Source organism: Aptenodytes patagonicus, chromosome 13 (genome assembly GCF_965638725.1).
Source record: "Aptenodytes patagonicus chromosome 13, bAptPat1.pri.cur, whole genome shotgun sequence".
NCBI classification, from domain to species: Eukaryota; Metazoa; Chordata; class Aves; order Sphenisciformes; family Spheniscidae; genus Aptenodytes; species Aptenodytes patagonicus.
In genome coordinates this window covers 2,381,543-2,399,614 of record NC_134961.1, presented here as the reverse complement: position 1 = coordinate 2,399,614, position 18,072 = coordinate 2,381,543, and the positions used below count along the sequence as shown (strand labels likewise).

Genomic DNA, 18,072 nt, shown 5'->3' with positions numbered 1-18,072 from the left:
TCAGACCTGGCCCATCCTGTCCCTTCCCAGCACTTGAACTTCATGTCCATGCCGGCAATGATTTCCATATGCAGAAAAACAAACCCCCAAGGACAACAGGTTTTCTCCCATTTCCTCCCTTCCCCAGCTCTGGGACGAGTGCAGCCTTCCTGCCTGCAGCGAGCCAGAGGCCGCCTATCCTCGCTCTTGCCCGCAGCACAGACCAGCACGTGCGCTGTGCTTACCTCACAGCCATGCGATCACCCTCAGGTGATCTCAGCACGGATCTTAAAGGTGGGAAGCATTTAACCGTGGCCACTAACGGCTTCTGCACAGCCAGGACAGCCGAGCCCAGGACACGCTTCCCAGGGGAACCTCCCTGAAAAGGCAAATCCTCCCCGCAACTTAATGGGAAAAACAAGACCAGATATAAAGGGAATCAGGAAGAATTTTCTTCTTTACACAGCACTCACTCTGGAAAGCTGACATAATGGACTGAGATTAAATATACACATTTAACCATTGCTGCAGTGAAACTGTCAAGTTTGACAGCATGTACCAGGTTTTCACTACTGGTACAAACCCTGTCATTCACACTTTCCTTAGTCAGAGCTAGTTCACATTGCATTACTCCAATTAAAAAATAAAACACTTGCCCAGCACTCCCCACAGCTCCCACCACTACACGCAAGTGCTGCACCCGGCTATGGTACCAGTAGGTATTTGTTAGGCTGTATGGAAATGGTGAAAGGTGGGGAAAGGCTGCAAGCCCTCAGTCGTGGCGTTTACTGCTCATCCATGTGGTGAAACACAGCCTCTCCCTGCGGGCAGAGGCTTGCTTTGCAATATGAAAATGAAACAAAGGTATCATGCATGCCAAATGCTTACATTGGAGGGCCAGGCATCGGCTCGGCTTCCCCAAACACCAGCACACCTCTTCCCCTACCAACCATTAGTGAGTGAAAGACAGGGAGCGTGGCACAGCCCCAACTCACCCTTTGACAAGGTCCATCCCGCCCCTCGCCTCAGTGTCCGCAGCAGCTCCTCCCAAGCTCCCGGTGGCCGAGAGATCATGTGCCGCAATGCAGACCTCCGCACTCCACCATCGCTAGCCACCCCGCACCGCTGGAAGGGAGAGAGAGATGGAGACCCTGCCTGTTAGTGAGGCGGACAGAGCCCAGCACATTGTCAGCACGTAACCGAGAGGTGAGTGACACCCTGAGCCCTGCAGAGGAGGACAACCACGTACCCAGAGAAGACGCCCTTCCCACCCAAACGGGGTCAAGAACCACCGAGTGATCTGGTCCAGCACAGTCCCACCCTGTGGCTTCGGCTCATCCTATCCCTCAGGCCTGAGCAATGAGCTCAGTTTAAGGGATCTCAGCAGCCATGAGCCTGGGCATGCTGCTGTAAGAACACACTCTCTGTGAGGATGCAAGCCTTCCTTCATTTGCTTGGTACCTCTGACATTAAACTGGGATGTGCTGTCCTCTTTCTAGGTGATTATCAGTCACTGGATTGATAATGGATTACATTAGCTAATGGATTACATTAATTTCTTATTCGGCACTAAAAAGTAAATGTGTGAGCAAGAACTATGGGCTTTTACTTTCATATATCCTCCCTCCCCTCTATTCCGCACTAGCAGCCAAAATATATTAGTGCTTCCTACTGACCTCGCTAAATATGCATGGCTTGGCAAGAACACCCAATGCATTTACTTGCTGCCACGCTGTCATTCATCTATTATTACATGGACGTATTCTCATTAGCCTGCAACCTGGTACAGTAAGAGAGATGAGATGCCCCATTCAGAAGCCAAGGCAGAAGTATGAACTACTGGGGAAAAAGAAACCCTCCACCAGCAGCGGAGAACTGGTGTGGATCGGTCACCCTATAGGAGGAAAAAAAAAAAAAACCACACCACCACATATACAGGCTTTCCTGGCTCTGGGCTAGCCTGCCACTACAGAGAAGAACGTGGAAATGGGAAGGAAAAGGAATAAACGGGGTAAGAACATCAGCAGACACTGTTGTTAGGTGAAGCCTTTGCTATCCAAGGGGAACAGCTAACACACCGGGATCCACAGCACACGCGAGTCTCAGGGGAGCCATGACCCCCTCCCACAGCACAGCCCTCAACCCCTCTCGTGGCACAATGCAGGCTACGACCCCGGTGCCCACCAGGCCTGGGAGGATGCTTGTGGCTGCTGTCCACAGCCATATGGATAGCAAAAATCAGGGAGGACAGGGAAGTGCAAAAGCTATCAGGAGAGAAAGCTTTAAGCATAAAGTCTTCCTTCATTAGGGATAATAGAGGAAAAACTCCCCCACTAAAAAGAGGCATCTCAGTGCTTTTTCTGCCATATGACAACATTGCTCCATTTTCATGTTTCAGCTCAGAGTGCCTTTGCTTTTAGCCTCCAAACCCTAATGTGCATATCACTAAGCTGCCTGTTGCAGATTTACCCTGTGACAGACAGAAAAAGGTGGCTGCCAGTCTTCAGCATCACTGAAATTCACATAAATATCTGCCTGGATTCAGTCTCCACTGTGTAACTGCTGTCTGCTTCAGCATTTACATTCAAGGCAAATTTGTTGGGGGGACGGGGGGGGGGACGGGGACACGAACGACACGGGACACAATAGAGAACATTATTTCCAAACCATTATTTTGCTTCACTAGAACTGGACCCTGATGCAAAAGAAATATGTGAACCGCATCCTCAGTCACACCTGCTAATCAGGAAACCTGCTCTCACCAAGCCACATGCTGGGTCCTGCACTTCGGCCACAACAACCCCATGCAGCGCTACAGGCTTGGGGAAGAGCGGCTGGAAAGCTGCCCAGCAGAGAAGGACCTGGGGGTGCTGGTCAACAGCCGGCTGAACATGAGCCGGCAGTGTGCCCAGGCGGCCAAGAAGGCCAATGGCATCCTGGCCTGTATCAGAAATAGTGTGGCCAGCAGGAGCAGGGAAGTGATCGTGCCCCTGTACTCTTGGCACTGGTGAGGCCGCACCTCGAATACTGTGTTCAGTTTTGGGCCCCTCACTACAAGAAGGACGTCGAGGTGCTGGAGCGTGTCCAGAGAAGGGCAACGAGGCTGGTGAGGGGTCTGGAGAACAAGTCTGATGAGGAGCGGCTGAGGGAACTGGGCTTGTTCAGCCTGGAGAAAAGGAGGCTGAGGGGAGACCTCATGGCTCTCTACAACTACCTGAAAGGAGGTTGTAGCGAGGTGGGTGTCGGTCTCTTCTCCCAAGTAACAAGCCATAGGATGAGAGGAAACGGCCTCAAGTTGCACCAGGGGAGGTTTAGATCGGACATGAGGAAAAATTTCTTTACTGAAAGAGCGGTTAAACATTGGAAGAGGCTGCCCAGGGAAGCGGTTGAGTCACCATCCCTGGAAGTATTTAAAAGACATGTAGATGAGGTGCTTAGGGACATGGTTTAGTGGGCATGGTGGTGTTGGGTCGATGGTTGGACTCGATGATCTTAGAGGTCTTTTCCAACCTTAATGATTCTATGATTCTATGACTGCACCTCTGAATTTGTATTAATGCACACAACCAAGGGAACTGCTTTCCCTTTCTCCTGTTCCAGCTGTGGCTGCTAAAACAGCAGAAAGCATCTGGACAAAAATTATTTACCCTCAGAAAATCTTGCAAAATCCAGAAAAATTGTCAGGTGGAAGCCTGGAAACCCCAGTTTCAACTAGAAATATTTTTCTGCTTGTAAATTGGAGACTGCAACCTCAGCCAAGTAGTTAAGGCTCTAATCACTGTGTCTGACATGGAGAAAGATGCCAGGGAAGTTTTATTTATGACACAGATAATGGGGTTTGCCCTTAAGCACCGGACAAATCTTCCAGCTCATTACCCAATGTTAAGAATCACTTGGACAAAGTAGGTAGTGGAAAGTCAAGCCTGCAGAGCAGCTCTTTGATTTACCTTAAAATGACCTACAAAAAAAAGTGTCACACATGCCCCTCCCGGTCATCCTCACAGCACAGCAGCACTACGATTAACATCCAGAATGCAGGACAGGGTTAGGCATTTAATTACAAAACTGTTTTCCCCCCTCACTTTCTAAACTAATACCTCCCAGCCAAGGGATGCTCTTCTCTGGTTTACCTGGAAAGCTAAAGCAAAGCTGGGGCATCCTTGGGCTCACGAGGTACAGGGGAAGCAGCAACTTTCTGACAAAGAAGAAAGTCTAGAAGAAAACTTCTGCATACTCAAGTCAAGCAGATTGCAAAGAGAACCTAAAAGGGAAAATGTAGGCAAAAAGAGTGCAGCAAATGGGATGAGACTACACATGTAACTCCCAGTGCCATTAAGGGCAACCTGACCAGAACCAAAGAGAAGATTGTTCTTCACTTCTCTCCCAGCTGCTCTGCTCTTCCATCTGTGCTGCTCTTACAGCCAGGGAGGTTGGTTTGTTGTAGGCAGAGGACAACACTGAAGGGAACTGGTGAGCACCCCGTGATAGTCCCTTCCCTTGCCAGGTTCCTCCAGACAGCACTTCATCCAGCCACCAGCTCACCACAAAGAGGAAGGTTTGCCATCACATCACCACCTCTGCCCCATGCACCAGCTACAGCAGACACACAGGACCTGGGCTGCTGAGCTGTTACATCTCCATTTCATCTCCTTCCCCCCTCAGGCAACAAATGAGGAGCAAAAGGCGAGGAAAGGCCGATGCAGCTGGAAATGTTCCTTAAATGGTGGGAGTCAAAGGAACCAGCTTTATCTGGTGTTTCAGGAATGAAAATCATGGCATGGCTGAGGGTGGCAGGGACCTCTGGAGATCACCCAGTCCAACCCCCTGCTCAAGCAGGGCCAGCTACAGCAGGCTGCCCAGGACGGTGTCTACTCAAGTTTTGAATATCTCCAAGGCTGGAGACTCCACAACCTCTCTGGGCAGCCTAGGCCAGTAAAAGAGCATTTTTGGTGTTTAAGTGCAATTCCCTGTGTTTCAGTTTGTGCTCATTACCTCTGTCCTGTCACTGGCACCCCAAGAAGAACCCATCTGAGGGCAAACCCCTTCTTACTGTCACACACATGGTAATACAGCCGTACAGGGCTCACTGCTACAGTGCGAGGAGCTTACACCATATCTACGTATCAGGCTTCTGCAGGTGCTGAACACTTCAAAGCCCCTGTGTGGCTGTGGATAGGGAACTGTAGTGCCCAGGGGCTGGAAGGAGAGTTTCCCAGCCCTCCTCCCCAGTCCATGCAAAACCAGGTTTTACCACAGCAACATATCTCCTCCACTGCCAGGACAATGCAATTGAAATTCTCACTGAAGAGGAAGAAAATGCTCTTTTGCCCTTTATGGCCAGACCCAGAAGGAGCTTGTGGTGGGATGCTGCTTCTCGTTTTGCTAAGACCATGTTTCAGCACCTCCGGCTGTGGGTTTGCTCTCAGGAACTCATCCAGGCACAGCCCGGTGAGCAGCCACAGTCCCCAGGGCCAAGAGATAACCCTCCTCTTCCTTCACGAGCTGGAGAGGAGTGCACCCAGGAAGCTATGAGCCCTCACACTTCTGACTCCTGAGAGCCAACTGGGTTTTCTCCTCTGCAGAGGGTGCTTGAGCACAAACAGACCTTGGAAAAAGCTCCCTTTTGCTGCCAGTGCACTGCCGCTGCAGGAAGGAGCCAAGCAGCAGTGAAACTCCAGTAGGACAAAACCTGGGTTGCTCTTTCCACTTTCACAACGCTGCCACAGGACCCAGGGAATCATTCGATCAGACAAGGTAAAACGCTCCAGACGCGCACAGGACCAAAAGGATTCTTGTTGCAGGTTTGGTCCCATGGTCTTGCAGCAGCTACTTCCCAGAAGGGGATTTCTTTCAAACACCAGGACATTAGCACCGATGGCCAGAAATACAAACCCACCCAGCAGCCCACACAGGACCCCTTACAGAAACATTCACGCTTGTCTTCTCTCAAAAGAGAGTTTAGGTCATACAGTTTCAAGTCATTACATTTTTAGCCAAATCTTGTGCAATATTTGCAGAGTGAGGATCATTGGCCTGGCAACCACTGATTTTTACATTAATGATTTTGGCTTATTTACATAAAATGGTCACAGCCAAGAAGAGTGCGGAAATAAACAGCTTCAAGAGGTTCCTTCAAAGAAAAGGAAAGAAAATCCCTTTTTGCCAAGAACAAATACAGACTATTCAGGAATTCCTGGGAGCTTGGGTTGGTTTTGTTTGTCTGCTCTTGCTTTTAATTCATAGTCACTGAAAGAGTTTTGTGCCCTTAACTATTGAATTTGCCACCAAATCAGCACCTTAATGAGAAGGAAGCAAGAGTTACACATTCACTGCTCAGGCATTTGCACGCTGACGCACAAACAGGAGGAGGAAGAAACAGCCATGCCAACCTCTGCAGCCAGCCTGCCCCGGACCAGCTGGCAGGAGCTGGCACAGGGCAGGACTTTCCATCCCCAGCAGTACGCTGGCCAAGCTCTCCCCACTCCCCCCTCAGCCACCCCTTTGCTGGTGCAAGCACATGCACGCCATGTAAGAAGGGAAAGCTGCAGGCCATGTCAGGCATGAAGGGAAACCCTGTCACCCGTGCTAACAGAGCAGCCCGTGTCCCTGGGCAGGGACAGCACTGATGTCCCATGCACTGCACAGCCCTGCAGCCCTTGAAGGGGCTACCCAAGCTGCCACATCCCCTTACCCTTTCCAATAGCAGGCAGCTGGGAAAGACAAGGATGAAAGCAAAATACTTTCAGGTGAACACCTCACACGGATTAAGAGCAATGCCATAAACTCTTACCATAGCCGCCGGCCACCTCAAGATGGGGACCTGGCAGATGAAGACTGCTGCCAATCAGAAAGTCTCTCCCTGCCCAGAACGGGAGCAGAGTTGCACTTGTCCATAGGGAGGGACACAACTACTCGCAGGACCATACAACACAACATCCCCCTTAATACCTACAGCAGAAAGGTAAGATATCAGCCAGACAGCAATGCACACGTACCCTTTAAAGCACTTTTTTCCCTTAGGCTGGGCTTTGCTCCCCAGGGTAAGATCAAAGGGTGCTTTGGTTTGAGAAAGCTGCTGGTCTGCTAGGGGTTACACTCCCCAAAAGCGGAGCGGGCAGCACTGGACCTGGCATGACCCGCTGTGCCAGCACAGGGGATTCCGAGCCAGAGTCCAAGAAGAAGAATTAACCCCACGTCCCTCGGAGGCAAAGTCATTTGGGGGAGCTCAGAGGCGGGAGCTGATAGCCAGGATCTGCAGCAGGCAAAGGCTGCCTACCACCCTCCAGCCCTGCTCTTCTCCAGTCTCCCCTCCACGCAGTTGCCCAGCAGGAGCTGGGCTTGCCGCAAAGTCCATGCAAAACACTCACTCTATTAGGATTGGCAAGCACTCAGGAACAAACTACTCCCTTCCCGGCCAACTCAATGGGATGGGAGGAAACTCATTAAAAGCAAGATACAGTCGTTCCCCACGCAGGGAAGGAGCGGGCTATCCCAGGCACCCAGCAGCCTGTTAAGATGGGGAGCTGTGCTGTTCGTCACACCCCAGGCAGATGCAGGCAGGCTGGGCTGCATCACCACCTCCCCAAAATAGCAGCAGCTCTTCCATTTCGTTCCTGTCAGTCATGCCCACCTCCCCCTCACAAAGGCAGACAGCCCTTTGCTTTCGACCGCTGGCTCCGGAGGCTGCTGACCTCAGCTGGAGGTCTGCAGGGGACCGGACCATGGATGAGCAGAGACCGTGCCATGCTATAACAGTCACGGACTGCATGAAAGAGCTTTTGCATGCTGTTCTGTGAACAAACACGAATTCTCTCTGTCCACTTCCTAGCCATGGCCTTGGCAACAGCCCTGTCCCCAGCACCATGGCAGGACACAGCCCCTGCACTCGGTCACGGCTGCCGCAAGGGGCATCTGCCCATCATTGCAGCATCTGGCACTGCAGACCTGCTCACAGCCTGGGGTTTACTTCAAATCAGGTTCTTTTGCCACAGAAACAGAAGAGACACCACAGACATGGAGAAAACTACAACCCCCAAGGAAAGCAAGCACTGTAACTCACACAGCCCCAAACAAGGCACCTGGGAAGCAGCGTGTCCCAGGACAGAGCACGGCTCACCAACAGAGCACGTGGTCCTGGCGGAGCCAGCTGGGCTATCTGCCCAACAAGCACAAACCCGCGTCCAACCACATCCCCATTTGCCGGCATGACCAAGAGAAGAACATGCTTTGGTTTTCAGTTTGGTCTCTTTTTGGTGAAAAGGAGCATCTCAGTAGCAGGCAGTGATTTCTGGCCAGAGCAGGCACAAATGAGCCACGCACAAACACCCACCGCTGTGACACGCTGCGCCAGAGCCCTGTGGCTCACTGGGGACACCCCAGCACCCCAAGGGGCACACGGCAAAGGAGCAAAAGAAACATGGCTACGTACGCATTCTGCACCGGGGGACCCGCAGGCCACTGAGCCAGGCTGCGGCAAAGCCGGGAAGCACAAGCTCCGTCTGAGTCAGTCGCACAGAGGAAGGACAGCCCGATGGAGGGACCCGTGAGCCACTTCAGCCCCCCATTCTCATCGCCACCAGCACCACATCAGCGATGATTGAATTCCCCAATCCAAGGAAACAGAAAATTGGGAAGCTCTCCCACCACCCAATGCAAATGGCTGCTAACAGAAGCAGCTTGGCACAGCTGTGCTCCCCCAGCACACAGAGCTCGGCTCCGTGTAAGACTCCAGCATGTCAGCAAGCAAATCCTCTTTGCCTATGGGCAAGGGAACTGTAGGGGGGAGGAAAAAAAAAAAAGCATCAAGAAACTCTTTGTCTACAAACATCCCAGCCGGGCGCACGTGCAGCGTGCGCTTCCTGACGAGGGCGGAGGGGGAGCCTGAACTTCAGAGACACCATTTCCGCCTGCAGCTCGATCCGCTCACTTATTGTCTTCTAAAAATAAAAGTAAACCCTGAAGAAGAGCTCTTTGTTTTTATTTCTGCTGTGTCAGAGAGATTTCTCTGGTAGGAACAAGTTGTGGGACCTCTTCCCAAGCCTATGGGAGCTTCCCCTGAGACCAGGGCAGTCCTGAAGAAGCAGCGGGTGTCCCAGGGACCGGCAGGCAAGGAAGGCTGCCCTCTCTTCCCTCCACCCTGCAGCTGCCAATGGTGCCAATGGTGAGAATTACCTGCCCTGGGTTCCCACCTGTGCCAGGCTAACGTCCTCTCCCCTCTGCTGCAGGTCAGAGAAGAGGGCCATTGCCCAAAGCACAGGAAACCTCGGTCTAAGCCTCATCACTCCCCTTAACGAAGCACCAAAGCATGAGGAAAAGCCAGGGCAGTGGCCTTTTTAACACACAAAATACATATTAAAAAAGTAAGATTGAGATATGCATACGTGTGTATCTCACTTTTTTTGCTTCCAAATCTTGCTTCCTGACAAGCCCAGCAGCAGGCAGCGTTAGCTGGCTGACAAGGCCAAGCTTGAGCCCCGAACAGCCCCACACAGCCAACATCACTGATAAAAGCAAGCACAAACTTCCTCACCAGGCAGCTGCCGTAATCTAAGCATCTTACTGCTTTGCCAGTTGTTTGTTCAGGCTCTTCCTTTACTATGGAGCTGCTGTACAAAAACACAGGGTAATGAGACACAAACACAATTATCTTTTTCTTTTGACCTGCACTAGGAGTAAATCCAGCATTAACAGCCCAAAGCTTCAGGTATCCTCCCTGATTTTATAAAGTTGCTTATCTAAGCAAAACCCTGCAGGGACCAGCTTCATTGCCCAGAGCAAAGCTCTTCCCCTACACCCTTATTAACACTGTTTCTTTAATCTGCCAGCTCCAAAAAACAGACTGGGGGGGGGGGGGAGAGACATCTGTTTTCCCCATTTGAGTGCTCTAACCCACTTCCTGAGGAAGCACCATGGGACATTTCATCAGGCTGCTAAGGACACCTCACAAGGAGCAGCCGGGCTCCTGGGAGACAGGAGTTATCCATTCCAAAGGCAAGGGGCAGCTCAGAGGGCGAGGAGGAGACACAAGTGGAGCCGTGGCTGCTAGACTTCTTCGGCAACTGAGAGCTCCCCCAACTATATGTTCTGCTGCATGCTGGCATGCTGGACGGGCCCCTGCCCTCCACCTTGCCTGGGGATGAATGCATTAAAAGATAACGGGCTTGACAGAGCCCCAGCTCCATTACAGCAGCTCTGAGGGGAAAAAAAAGGAAAAAAAAAAAAGGAAGGAAAAAAAAAGCAAAGGAAAAGGTCTCGTCATTGCGAACATCCTCCTCAGGGCCCGATTACTCCCAGAGAGTAACAAAGCGCAATAACCAGGACTGCACAAGTAAATCAACACAGCCCTGTGCAATAAGCTGGCCCGTGAAGGCACACAGCAAAGCCTGCTGATAAAAATGCCATTAACTCCCAAACCATTCACTTTCTGGCTTCCAAGTTACACACAATGTGTTTGCTTGTTAGTTTTTTTTTTCCCCTCCAGAGCAATGACAGTGACCTGAGACTGGATGCAGTCTTCGGAGCAAACAGGGCACTGCACAATGCTCCTGGGGCTCAGCACAGCTGGGGGAAGGGGAGTGTCCCCTCTCCAAACACAACTCAGCCCCCCCAAAAGCCCAGCAGGAGACTACAACTGCAGACGTACCAGTTAATGAGGACTGGAGTATGAAAAAAATAATTGTTAAGCAATAGCATGTATGTGCATGTGTGCATGCAATGTGTCAGGCGGTGACTTTGGGGGCTCCACAGGGAGTGAGCCGCTGCCTCCCCCAGCCCAGGCTAGCACCATCCTCTGCAGCTCTCCCTGCCCCAGGGCTGCAGCCGGGCTCCGCATCGCCATCCCCGCTGCTTCAGACAACACACTCTATCATGAAGGGAGGACTCAGCCGTGTCCAACCTCCTCCCAGTCTCTTTCAGCATTTTTCTACCCTAACAGCTGAGTCTAATGCAGGATGGCTCATTTTCCTCAGCCATCCAACCACTGCCTCTTTCAGCAGCTCTCAGAGGCTGCACATCAACTCTGGTGACCTGTCACCATTTTTACACCACGCAAAAAACTCACAATCAAATCCATGAAGCAACTCTACACATACCAAGAAAAGAGAGAAAATAACTTTGCTGCTCATTAGTTCACCTATGAGCCAGAAAGCCAAGCCACACCAGTAACATTTGTGTGCAAGAGAGACAGCAGGCTGTTTGACTAACGAGCATCCAGCATCCCCGCCTGCAGCAGGGAGAGCTCCAGGACCTCGCCAGGGCTTGAGCAGAGGGTGAAATCCAGGCAAGCCACAAGCCCTGTGTGCCCAGAGGTGCCCAGACAGCCAGCTTTCACCTTTGCTCATCCCCGGCACAGCACGCACGCTTGCTACAGAAATCCCAGAGCCTGAGAAGCAATGCTGTGCACAGAGCTGGGGCCAAACCAAACAGCAGCCGTGGCACAGGGGGACTGACACAGGGACGTGACCTGGCCATGCCTGTGCTGCTGGGAGCACTGCCAGCCTGGATGGGACGTGCTGGCAGCCAGGGCCAGGCTAAGAGCTGGCAGGAGCAGAGATGTTGTTAACCAGGAGCTTTAAAGCAGACTGTAACCTTTGCTAAAGAAAACTCACAATTTTTAGCATCCCAGTTAAAAACTGACCAGCAGCAGTGTGAAAGAACAACACTGTCCTTACAGGAGGACCTGTTTATTACAGCTGTAAACTTTTACAACACTCTATCTCACAGTTGCACCAGGAAAAGCTGCAATACATTGTTAAATTGTGCAATTAAGATTTTACAGGCGTATGGATTGATTTACTCAAGGCATATCCCCTGGGAACCAGGGGATGCTTGCCAGTGCCCGTCTCGGTCCGACTCGCAGCCCAGAGCCAACCGAGGCACAGAGGGACACTTCACACCTTAAGCACTCGGGTGGGAGTGACTCCGGCAGGAGCCATGGAAAGGCTTTGGCTTTCTTCCAGTCATCGTCTTAATTTATTTCAGTGTGCTTCCTGATGTTGGCATTAGAGGCAAAATCAACAGCATAAACTTGCCAAAGCTATCAGCACCGCCACGGCTCCCAGCAGCTGCCAGAAGCCGTGGGCAGGCAGGGGGAGCACCCCGGGACAGGGCTGGGTGCTGGCAGTGCTGCCAAGGCAGGTCACGTCCCGCCAGCCCAACATCCTCCCGCAGCCTCCAGTGCTGCAACCTGCGCCTTCTCCCTAGAAAGGTCCAACCTCCAAAAACCCCCAGGCACAGGCAGGCACTGCTCCACTTCGGGGTGCACGCACACGCCTGGAGCAGGAAAGCTTCACAACCACACCACACAACAAGGCCATGTCCCCCCTTAGCTGCCCTCCCATCCCTCTGCTCCTTGCCTAGCTCCCCAGGATGAGCCAAGAGAGCGGGAACAGCCAGTGCTCCCATGGGACGTCCATCACCCCGCGGCAGATGCCCCCTCCAAGAGCACTGGCTGCGGGCTGGAAAGGAAAGCAGAGTGGCTGCCTCGCAAACCACTGTACCCAAAGGCAGTGCACATCCACCCTTCACTGCCAGGACACACTCAGCATTCCCTGGAAAACACAGAGGAGGACAAAACCCAGCCCTCACCCCTCCTGCCCCACACATGAAGCTATATGCAGGCAGTGTAACAGCACCCAGATAGGGTCCTATTAACTAGGACACCTGTCCTAGTTAATTCTGGCCAGCTATCTACATTTCTGTACAGGGACAGCCTTGTTCAAATTCAGGTAAGGAGGCAAAAGTGGTACAAGCACTTTTATACTTGCTGACCCACAAGCAGCCTGGCCAGCAGACCCAGCTCATCCCCGGCCCCTCTCCGCACACACCGAGGGCAGGGCAGGGCAGGTCTCCCATCCTGGGGGGAAGCAGGGCACAGAGGGGTGATGTGATCTGCCCAGCCAAGCAGGGTCACGCTGCCTCTCCCTGGTGCCCTATCCACTAAGGCTCACCAGCTCCAGCCATACTGTGGAGGGGCTGGACCACTGAAAGCAGGACAGCTTTGCTGGTCTTGAGCCCTAGTACTTCCAGCCATTCTTTGTCTGCCGCCAACAGCTCATTTCTACCAGCGCAGGACCTTTTCTGAAGCACACTCACCTGCTCCTCTTCTCTTTCAAGTCCACATCATCATGTCATGTTGCAGAGCCAAGCTGCACAAGTGCTCATGCTGGGCACTGAGGCTTATGCCCAGCTCAGCAGGGAGGACACACTGCCTGACAATGTGCCAGCAGTAGGGCAGATGGCTCCAGGAGCAGAGACCTCGCTGGCGCTCAGGGGGTGGAGGAAGAACCCAGCAAGCCAGGCATGGAGAGGGCAGGGCTGGCTTTGACCTCCCCAGTTCTGCCAAACCTAACAGCACACCCCTGCTAGAAAAGTAGGTTTCAGCTTGCAGACCAAAGACCCTTCAAATCTAAAAGCTATTTTTAAGAGATGTACAAGGCACAACACCACAGCTCCATACAAGTTACAGAACAACCCACCTATCTAAGAAGTTCCTACTGGATTTCGCACCTCCACTGAAGCATACCTAGAGAGCCAACAGTCAAAAGAAGTTGAAAATCTTTTTTGCATCATCATTAAAGGGAGGAAAAGGAGATAAAGAAGCCAAGATAAGATCAAGTGCATGTTCTGTGAGCATCAAGCCAGCCTCAAAATTAAGTCCCAAGGTAAGAAGAGCAAATTAATTATTCTACCTCTCTGAAAAGCTTTTCCTTTACTCATGACAAGAGCGTTCATGTTCAGGACTGGGTGCATTCAAGGGAAATGCTCTTTAATGCAGTTAGTCTGGTACCAAAGGGGAGGAAAAAAAGAAGAAAAAAAAAAGGCAAGCCCACTGCAAACCTTTCCTCCACAGCGTCATGTTTCTGCATGGATGCTCGTAGTTTACGATGAGGTGTTTCTCCTGGACAGAGAGCAGGTTCACGCGTGCTTTTGTTTCTGAGAGCTACAGTCCTTGGGACCCTGCTGAACACGGACTCCCCAGTGGTGGCAGCCTGCCAGTACCCAAGCCCAGAGAAGGGTATAAGCGTCACCGCTTAGTGAAGAGGCTTTTAAGCAAGTTGTGTCATAAATGCAGCCAGGAATCTCTCTGCCTGGAGGGTAAATACGGTCCGGTGACCTTACTGAGTCACCGCCTGCTGACTCATCCACTGGCAACTTGGGCAGCAGTTGGCTGAGTCGTAGGCAAGGAGATGTCATGGTGACATGGACTCACAATGACTCTCCCCTAACACAGGAGTCTTGCAGGATCTCCAGGACAGCAGGGGCCTTTTGTTTGTAACAGCCATCACCCCCCTCTGCTCTTCTGCACCCTCTCCCACCTCCTCACGCCACACATACGCTGCCAGGGGCCATCATCACACAGGAAGATGACTTCATCTGCTCTTGTGACAAGACGGCTCCCAGCAGAAGGGAGTGAAGTCATGTCACCATTCAACATACCAAGGAATCAAGTGGAGAGGAGCAAAAGACCACAATGCCACCCAAAGCAGTGAACCCAGAGTGGAAACAGCAGAAAGCCCCAGGCATCACCCTTCTGACCCTGCTGCGCGGTGGACCTGGCTCCAGCTGCCACGCAAACCCCGTCTACAACCACTTGCAGGGCACACACTAGTACCTGCACTGGGCTCTCCCTGCCAGAAAGTCAGCCTTCTGCAATCACTGCCTCTTCCCCGGGGAGAGAAGGGAAGAGGAATGTAACACTCCGCCAGCACTGCTGTCCCACCCCCAACACACTCCCCTCACAAACACAAAGATTTCTTCAGAGGAACCACGTGAAAGGGTTGGTGTCAGTGCTGGCTTTGGGAGCAACACACAGAGGGTTAGTGCTCTAATATTAGAGCAAAGATGATGACGGGGAAGAAGGGAAGGAACCAGAAGAGAACCGCATAAATAGCAGCATTGTCCTTACTCAGTTTCACAGGGCATCAGATGTCAAATAAGATCTTTCGCACAAGAGCTGAAGGCTCTAATTGATTCTCATCTTACAGTTTCTTATCCAGGAGTTGTTATCCGTCCAAACAAGCTGAGTAAATATGCTTTGCTCTACCATTAAAGCTGGCAACGAATCATTGGCTTGCAACAAAACCAGTGTAAACAGCATCGATCCTCCTGGGCCAGAAGATCTCCTCCTGTTCCTTGGACCTCCCCCCTCTGCTGTGCTTCAATGCTCTGCCAACCCTGGTCCTAGCATGGGGTAAAGAGCTATGGGGGGCAGGGGGGGCCTGCACAGACCCCTTGGCTTTGGAAAGAGAAGTCACACTCTCTGGAGGATTTGGGCTCTCAAAGCACCTTTGCACACCTCGAGTGAAACCTGCTGCAGCCCAGTACATTCATTTAATAAGCAGACACCCAATCCACAGCCTATGACCAAGAATCCTTACCCGAGGCAAAACCTAGTGTGACTAGAGAAAGTTTAGCCTGGCAGTGCCCACAGACACATCTTGCAGATTGGCAGAGTTCAAGGAAGACTGTGCAAGTTCTTGCCCTGGGCACATTTGTCCTGACCTTTGGGGTGTCCCCTAGCAGACTTCAGCACCCCATGCAGACCACGCCTGGCTTTTCTACTGTTCTGCCCTGACCTTCTCCAAAGAGGCTGTTTAGGGAGAGCACAGGAGCCTTGGCACCCTGTGGTCCATTCCCTTGGACTCTCCCAGCATCCACAACTATGAAATGAGGTATGTCAGTGGGTATATCCCAGACAAGTCCTTTCTGGATCCATCTCTAGACCTGCTGGCCAAGAATCTGCCCAGTGCCTTTCAAACAAGCCATCTGCCTCCACGACCTACTGCAGCACCAGGTTCCAGGCATTTGCTACCTGCTCGGTGAAGCGGCGCCTTCTTTCATCTTCTTTCAATTTACTACCCACTAGTTTCACTGCCATCTTCTAGGTTTAGTATTGAGAGATGTGGTGAGCAACAGTCACACCTTCATCTGACTCACCACCTTCATGATTTTGTAAGCCTAGATCAGGTCACTGCTCACTCGTGTTTTCAGATTGATGATGGAGCCCCCAAACCAGTCCTTAGGTGGCCCCACCACTGACTTCTCCATCCTTAACAGTCCAAAGGTGACCATGCAGCCTACTCTTTGCCTTCTATCACGCAACCCCCTTTCCAATACCTAAAAGACCCTTCTTCCAGTGCCTGAGCACCATCGATAAGAAACAGTAGAGCTGAACCCCACCAAGCACATGGGACCGAGGGTGCTGCTCTCCCAAGAGCACTGCACCACCAGCAGGTGTGAGCATCTCTCCAGGTGCACCCCACCACCCAGCCAGCACCCATCAACACACACCAGACTCCACAGGAGAGCCAGCTGGTGGAGCTCGATGGAGTGATGCACACACATGTACCTCCTGCATGTCCGGCTGGCTGAATCAGGTTTGGAGGCTCTCAATTCTTCTGTGCAGAGAGCACAGCGTCCTTCAGTGCAAAGCTCCCAGCTCACGCTTCTGCTGCTGTGACCGACAGCACAACTGCAGTTCGGACAAACAGCCGTTACCCATCCGAACATGAGATCAGTGCAGCAAATGAAAACAAACACTTCTGCCACAGATTGTGCTGGAGTATCACTGCTGCAGCGGCTTCACCAGAAGGCTTTGCTTAAACACTCTGTGATCCCAGTGTAAGCTATGTCTTTGCTTCTCGACATTGGCAAAACCCCAAAGCACTCAGCTTGGAAGAAATCCAAAGCAAAAAGAAAAAAAAGAAAAGAAAAAAAGAATCAACATTTTTCAAAGATGATTGTTGAGAGCTAGTGAGACCTTGCAGTTTTACGAAGGTCCCACTCAAAGCATATACTGCTTTTTAAACCCAGACGAGAACAACTGCAAACAGCAGTCTTGTATCAATTTCAGCACCCTCCAGTGAGGAGGAGGGAGAAGTGTGTGAGGATATAAATATAGTATAGATATTTGCTATAAGGACCAAAGGTCCTAGCTTAACACATGCCTGTTGAGGGACAGATCTGAAAACATACTGAGGAAGTACAAGTATAAACTTCTACCTGAACCCTATTTTAGGAAGTTTCATCAATGCTGACTTTAGTGCTGACATTTGAAATTTTCCTAAACAGAGCTGAAATCACTCGTTCCTCACACAACCCCAGAGGCCACGGAAGCAGCACAGAGGAGCACCAGCATGAGCCCAATGGGTAGGGATGGCTCTAACCAAACAGGATGAACAGGATCCTCGGAGATGCACACAGAGGATCTGTTTTCCTCCCAGATCTGCTGGCAGATGCTGACATAACCCTGCCCAGGACACCCCCAGATGGTGCCAGAACCATAGCCTCAGCAAAGCCTGATGAGGCAGGGACACAGCCACCACTCTGAAGATGGCCACCAGAGCCACCCTACAGGGATGACACCCGGTCCCCAGCTTTGGAGGACCACAGTGCTTTGTCACTTGGAAACGTTGTCATCATTTCAAGGGAAATAGAGGAATAATATAATCACATATTTCTGATATCTCTGTTTACAACTGAATTTCCAAGCCCTCCCAGAAAGCATTTCTTGGGAACATTTCTGTAAGCATAGCTTTGCTGGAAAACCTTGTTACACTTGGGCTCTGACTCGGAGGTTATGGCAAATCCATCTCACATCACTTAGGGTGAACTGCGAGCAAGTGACAGCTCAGGGCTCAGCTGAGAGGTCGAACAGGCAGCTCAAACAGGAGAAGAAGGGAAGAGAAAGTGGGAACATCCTCAGATATACACTCAGCTGATCACAGACTACTGGTTTAGCACACCCTGAGCTCATCTATGTACACACATGGCACATACTCCCACTCTACTCACAAAACCCACCTAAGTCTATGGCAAGACATTCCCCCTCAACTTTGCTGTCACTGGATTTGGCCCCAGGTAATCCCTCTGATTATGCCAAGCCAAGTTACTCACACTTAAGCCCTTTCCCCAGGATCAGACCTGTTGCAACTGTCACTTCTGCAGGAGGATTTCTAGTTGTGCTTGAATTTTAATGCCCCGATAAAAAGGAGAGTTTATGATCCTTTAAAGCTGTAATCTTCTCTGCACTGGGTATGAAGGATATGCTTCATGTTTGCAATATGGGTGGAGGTAAGATTTATTATGTCCTTA

At 51.4% G+C, this 18,072-nt stretch overlaps 1 protein-coding gene across 5 annotated transcripts in view; it reads right to left on the bottom strand.

Annotated features, from left to right (window-relative positions):
* The window catches only part of LOC143166536 (ankyrin repeat and fibronectin type-III domain-containing protein 1-like), a 269,972-nt gene that overhangs the window by 231,402 nt on the left and 20,498 nt on the right, over nt 1-18,072 (bottom strand). For 4 of the 5 annotated variants that reach the window (XM_076350966.1, XM_076350965.1, XM_076350968.1 and 1 more), the window contains one exon: nt 975-1,104. The exons of the other annotated variant lie outside the window; for it this stretch is intronic. In XM_076350966.1, the coding sequence (XP_076207081.1) occupies nt 975-991 (17 nt within the window). In that variant the 5' untranslated portion in view covers nt 992-1,104. The remainder of the gene's footprint in view (nt 1-974; nt 1,105-18,072) is intronic. 5 annotated transcript variants of the gene reach the window in all.